The sequence below is a fragment of the Mustela lutreola genome, chromosome 9 (assembly GCF_030435805.1).
Source record: "Mustela lutreola isolate mMusLut2 chromosome 9, mMusLut2.pri, whole genome shotgun sequence".
Classification (NCBI taxonomy): Eukaryota; Metazoa; Chordata; class Mammalia; order Carnivora; family Mustelidae; genus Mustela; species Mustela lutreola.
This window is the reverse complement of record NC_081298.1, coordinates 108,021,829-108,028,425: the sequence shown is the minus strand read 5'-3', so window position 1 is coordinate 108,028,425 and position 6,597 is coordinate 108,021,829. Positions and strand designations below refer to the sequence as shown.

At 41.7% G+C, this 6,597-nt stretch overlaps 1 gene segment (V, D, J or C); it reads left to right on the top strand.

Moving 5' to 3' along the window:
- Positions 1-4,924: 4,924 nt before the first annotated feature.
- LOC131807789 (immunoglobulin kappa variable 2D-29-like) lies at positions 4,925-5,894 on the top strand. The segment is given in 2 exon segments: positions 4,925-4,989; positions 5,399-5,894. Coding segments are annotated over 2 exon segments (390 nt in total).
- The last annotated feature ends 703 nt before the right edge of the window (positions 5,895-6,597 follow it).

The following is a 6,597-nucleotide window of genomic DNA, read 5'->3' as shown; positions in this document are numbered from 1 at the left end:
AGTCTTCCCAGGTCACAGCTGGCTTCAGCTTTATGCAGCTCAAATTAACAGCATCTGACAACAGAGACAAAGTACAGTGAGACCCACCTGTCCAAGTCCTTCCTCATTCAGTGGACAATGGTTGAGATTGGAGACTCCCAGAGACTGGTGCTGACCTGGACCTCATGTTCCTTGTTCTTTCAACCTGTACAGAGTCTTATTATTTCTAGGTGCAGTGGAATGACTGGTGTTGGATGCTGGTTGGTCTTGTTGCCCAGGCCATAGTGCACTTCATAAGTCTATGAAAGACAGATGATCTTTTTAGAATTAGGAGTATTGTACTTTCTGTTTATGAATAGTATCAGAACATTCCATAGCCTTTTTCTGACAAAGAGAGAATTTTAAAATATTTTATATTTTCTACATATTTTAGGATAACAAATTATGACATGAACAACCAATAAAAATTGGAGACCTTTATGCTTGGAAGCCTGGATGTCTTGACCACCTTGGTCTAATTCCCCTACCTTCTGGTCCCTATCTCCAGTAACTACAAAACTGATTTTTTTGGAGTTAATTTTGTTTTTGTTTCTTTCTTTGTTTTAGAATCCACTTGTAAGTGAAATAATACACTATTTGTCTTCCTCTGTCTGATTTATTTCTCTTAGCATAATGTTCTGGAGGTCCATTTAAGTTGTCACAAATGGTAGGTTTTCCTTTCTTTTTTATGACTAAATAATATTCCATTATATATATGATGTGGGAAAGAAAGGCAGAAAGAAATGTAGATAACATTAATATAACCTGCAGCCCACTGACAAATACTTGAGGGAGGCAGAGTACAATGTTCTTCCAGGAAGTTCCCAACTGTCTTCATGTTAATGCTTTGCTAGAGGCAAAAAACCAGGCCTCCTGTTTCCTAGGTGTCTTCTTAAGCATATAAGTATCATTTTGAAACTTCTCTTATCTTTACTTCCTCCAATATTAAAGTATGTAATCAGTTGCTCCTCACAACCTGAGGGCAACAGGTCTTCCTCCCCACAGGTCTTGTCCCCAGGCTTTAATAAAATCATCTTTTTGCACCAAAGATGTCTCAAGAATTCTTTCTTGGCCATCAACTGGGAACCTCACCAACATACCAAAACTACAACAATTTCACAATAGCGGTAAGTTAAGTCACTGTGTTGTACACCTTCAACTTGTAGAGCACTGGATGTCATTTCTATCTTATTAAAACTGAAAGTAAAAAAAAGAAAAAGAATTTGGAGAACTTGAAAGGTTTTGTGCTAATTTCACCAAAATAGGCAATACTTCCTAACTCATGCATCTTTAAGACTTTTGTAAAAAGGAGTTTCTGAAAACTGGACCTGTCATAAAATCCAACGCAACAGGATTCTCACTATTACTCAATTTCCCCTAATCTACATTTTCATGTCAGATAGTGGGCACATCATTTCCTAGGGCTTCCTTAACGAAGTACTGCAAACCTGGTGGCCTCAAACAACAGAAGTCTTTTCTCTCACAGGTCTGGTAGCTTTAAATCTGAAATCAAGGTGTTGGCCAGACCCTGCCTTCTCTGAGCCCTGTGGGAGAGGATCCTCACTTGTTTCTTTACAGCCCTAGTGGCCACAGGCATTCCTTGACTTGGGGCAGCATAAGTCTGATGTCTGCTTCTGTCTTCAGGTAGTCTGCTCTCTCCATAGTTGTGTGCCTCTGTGTTCTTTCTCCTGCTCTTCTGATAAGGCAACCTAGGAGCTATGTGCAAGCTACTGAAAATGTGCCACTTTGGTATATTAGTATTTTAAATAATCATTCCTTGAGGGACAGCGTGTGCAAGGAGGACACATTGTGTTTCCCTGAAAGCAGGAGATAAATCTCCCATACGAAAGGATTCTTTCCTGGACCAGGAGCTAAAATGATATCCTTATTGTCATAGATAGGGAATGTAGAATCCAGAGGGCTGTAGAAACAACCCTTGTTACTTTTCACTAAGTCATATTACAGTCCAAATCTTGTTTCGAATTCCTTACTCACAGGAGCTCTCAAAGTTAACTTTTCTTTGGGATGTCAGTTCTTCATAGATATGTTTCTTTTGTCTAAAAGGTATGAAAGCTCTCTGCCTTGGTCATTTCCTAGGGTCTGAGTGTTATTACTGGGCTCCTGCACACATATGACAAAATGTTTTCTCCTGCTTTGTTCTGTTTTTTTTTTTTTTTCCTCCTGTAAATCTGTGTCATGTAAATTTCTTTTTATTTTAAATTTTTTTATTATGGTATTTTAGTCACTATACAGTACAGCATTAGTTTTTGATGAGTGTTCCAAAATTCATTGTTTACATACAACACCCAGTGCTCCATGCCATACGTGTCCCCCTCATGTAAATTTCTTAGTTCAGCTAGAAGAACCTTGGGGGAAAATTTCTTCTTCCCCTCTGCTACCAATCATATTCATGGAAGACCCAGCATACTACAGTATGATGCATCTAAATTAATTATACCTGCAAGGCCTCCCCCAATAATGCCACATTCTGGAGTACTAGGGGCTAAACTTTCAACATAGTTTTTGAGGGGACACAATTCAACCAATAACAGTGTATAAATATAATATTTTAATTTAATACATTTTAAAAGAGTCCTATAAAACTTCCCTTAACATTTTTTATAGAAACTGTTTTTTGTTCATTACTCTTTTTTTTTTTTCCTCTTCAGGTGCTTATCTTTCTGAGTTCTTTCATGGCATGATTATTTAAGAGATCTGAAATTTTTTTAGGACAGCAACCTGTTACTGATAATTGTAATAAGACACTTATTAATACTGGTACCTTCCCAAGGCAGGAGTACATCCCAGAATTGCGTTGTTGAACATCATAAGAAATGACCAGGTCAAAGAAACCAAAAATGTTTATAATGGGAATTAAAAAAAACCTGTAATTATCTTTTTAACTGGCAGAATATGGGACATGTAGAATTTTACATCTAACTCTTCAACCAGGATTTATTTCAGCAAATGAGATTGATACCATAGAGTTCACATTTTAAAGGTCAACATAATTGTGGCTTCGTTATCTTTTTCAGCATGTGTTTAAAACTCCTTTTTGTGGATTTCCCAGAAGACAGTGTCAACTTAAATAATGAGGTAAACTGAGGCAAATCTGAAGGACTGGAAATTGAGTTGAAGTACATGCTATTGTGAGCCACAGGTGCGTCCGTTAAGGGTTTGGGGCAAGCTGTACTTATGGGTAAGGAATGCAAGAGTTCAAGCAGTGAATTCACTGGCTTGAGGATGGGAAGTTATTCATGGCAGATTTTCATTGGTCAGGACAGAAATCTCCATCTTCCATAAATCAGGCATTTAATGGAAATCAGTCTCCAGTTCTCAATTTCCATTCTTGCAAGGGTCCACATGTGAGATTTTCCATTTCGTATTTACTGGTTCCATTTTAAATGGAGATCCTTTCACAATATTCTGACCACATATTCTTGTGGAATCTTACCTAGACTAGTATTTGTTAATTTGTTTCCTTGGTCAGTTCAGCCTGACCCCGAATTTAAATTACCCCCAATATAATAAGAAGGCCAAATATGCTTTCTCAATTGCTCCCAAATTTTGTTTGTCGGACAGAAATAATTTGACACAGACACTGTTTGTCAGGAGGTGTTCCACTCAACATGACCTACATCAGGCTGGCACATGAGGAAAAACTGGGTGAGTTCCCTCTTTAGTGAAGGCTGGTGAGATAGATGGTCACCCTAGGGCAGCTCTGACCCAGGACCTTATTCCACAGTGCCCGTATTTAGTGAAAACCCAGGACTAGCTCAGTGATGGGCCCAGGGTGCCTTAAGATATTAAGATATTAAAATAATGGATGCAGCCTTGCTCTTCTCACACATGGAATCTGCTTGTGGATTGTAGGATCGTAGCTATGGCTTCCCCACAGACAGGCCAGGTAGGAGCTTTAGGTTCTCACACAGTACTAATGAGAACCCAGAATATCCTGATAGAACCTTTTTCTGCTTGATGAAAAAGAAGCAGTATGGAAAGAGTTTTCCAAGCACCTGTTAGAAAAAAATCATACATAAAATCATTCCTTTCTTAATTAGTCCTATCATCCAAAAGAATTATTCCCTTCAAAACCCTTTGATTGACCTGCTATGTACCTACATATGTGTGTGTGTGTGTGTGTACCCCAGATTATAACACCTATAGTAGTTTCTAGGATGCGTATTCACAGCCAGAAACATGGAAATCATTCACCTTTACTATAATCTATGCTTGGCTCTAGGCTCTGTCTACCACAGACATTAGTTTTTCCTTGTCAACTTCTTCTGTTTTGGTTGCTGTATAAAATTTAATTCCATGAGCCTGAGGAAAAGACTCACCTTGTAATTTTTTTACACCTTGTAATTCTAACATTCCTAAATGATTAACCTATAATGGTAGATACCAGAAAATTCTTGAAATGGCTCAACTCTATGCTGTTATTAGGAGAAAATTCTGATGACCAGAACTTGTGAAGTGGGAGCCGTTTCCTTGTGTAGATGAGGTGGAAGAATGTGAGCAAGCTGGCCATTCGTCTGAGGAAGACTGACCCTGGCCACAGAAGTCTACATGTCAGGGTGTCAGATTCCTTCAGAGAGGGGCAGAAGCATGTGCGCTGTGTCCTCACAGCAGATCCACACTTTCATAGTGGGATTTCTCTTCCCACTGCTGCATGTAGCACGGACATGAGTTTTGTGATTTTTTTCCCCAACACAGAAGACCTTTTATGTCACTTTGCTGAAAGCTAAGCCCCTCCCACCTCCTTCCTGCCCCTTCCCCAGGGTTGCACTCAGCAGGGGATTTGCATAGTGTCGCCTAGGGAGGACCTTCCCTTGCAAGTGTGGCATAAAAGACCAACTTGAATCTTGCTTGGATTTACAAGGACGGCTCAGTTCAGCCTCTCAGAATGAGGTTCCCTGCTCAGCACTTTGCACTGCTAATGGTTTGGTTCCCTGGTAAGGACAGAATGGGGTGAGGAAGAGAATTAGTGGAGGGGGAGGGGGAGTTGTGAGGGCACATTGCTCTTTGAGTGTATTCTCTGTGCTGGTAGCAGGTGTGTAACTAATCTTCCAGGGTGGGGCAGGGGATGTGTAGACCTGGGAGAGTGAGGAAGATTCCAGAAGGAACAAGGACTTGTGCTCTGGTTGGGATTGTGACAGGGAAGGGGTGGATGCTGTTAGCAATGATGAGAGGCCTCTCTCCACTCGACAAATCTCAGGTTGATTATGGTGATTGTGCATTTTTGGTGCATGCTCAGAGTCACAAGTATTGGGGATAAAACAAAGTCGGGTCTCTCAAATAAGAGAGACAGAAACAATGTAAATCATTAAAAATGTTTGTATGTAACTTGGCACTACTCTCTCTTCACTTTGGGATCCAGTGGGGAAATCGTGATGGCACAGACCCCACTCTCACTGCCCATCACGCCTGGAGAGCCGTCCTCCATCTCCTGCAGGGCCAGTCGGAGCCTCCTGCACAGTGATGGAAATACCTGTTTGTATTGGTACCTGCAGAAGCCAGGCCAGTCTCCACAAGGCCTCATCTACTTGGTTTCCAACCGTTACTCCTGGGTCCCAGACAGGTTCAGTGGCAGCGGGTCAGGGACAGATTTCACCCTGACCATCAGCATGGCGGAGGCTGATGATGTGGGGGTCTATTACTGCAGGCAAAGTTTACAGCATCCTCGCACAGTGGTACAGGTCTGAACATAAACCTCCTGCCTGGGGTCCCGGCTGCCCCAGTGAGCAGCTTCTTTGGGGAACTGACAGGACGTTCTCTGAGTCTGTGTGAGAGGAAGGAGCTGGAGGCCCCGGAGGAGTCGCTTGTCCCTGGGTGTCAGGCTCCACATGTTGAGGCCCTGACAGCTGTCCAGTCTGTCATGGCAGAAGCTGCAGGGAAATTTTCACTCCTACCAACAGTGCGCAGGGTCAGTTTTCTCCACATCCTTGCCAACATTTGGTATTCCTTGTTCTGATACTAGCCATTCTGACAGGTGTGAGATGTTATCTCATCGTTGTCTTGATTTGTATTTCCCTGATGGTGAATGATGTGGAGCATCTTTCCTGTGTGTCTTGGGATCTGTATGGAGAAATATCTGTTCATGTCTTCTGGAATACGGTATATAATTTTAGGTGCTCTCGTTCTTCTGGACTCGCTTCTTTATTTTCAAAATCCAGGTTTGGAATTCAGAAAACTCTCCTTTGGTTTTAATGTGCAGTGACAGAGACTGCTAGAAGATTTGGACTCTAGGCAAAGCTCTACACCCAAACCAGCTCATCAGATGACTCCTCTGCAACAGTGGCCACAATGTGCACAATTGAAACACTCAAGTTGTGCCGAGGGTACAAGGAACAATAGGCACCCTGGTGCCACAAGGATCTTCTCTGGCATCCTATCCGTGAACCTAGAAATGAGCCATAGTAGCAGGTTACATTCTCACCTCTATCAAATGGTGCCCTAAGGATAAATGAGTGCAGCATCCAGGGGATAACAGTGTGGGTTTGGAGCTGGAATGCCCAAGTATAAACTCTGATTCTGAATGTTCTGGGAGCTAGCAGTACGACCTCAGACAACTGTATC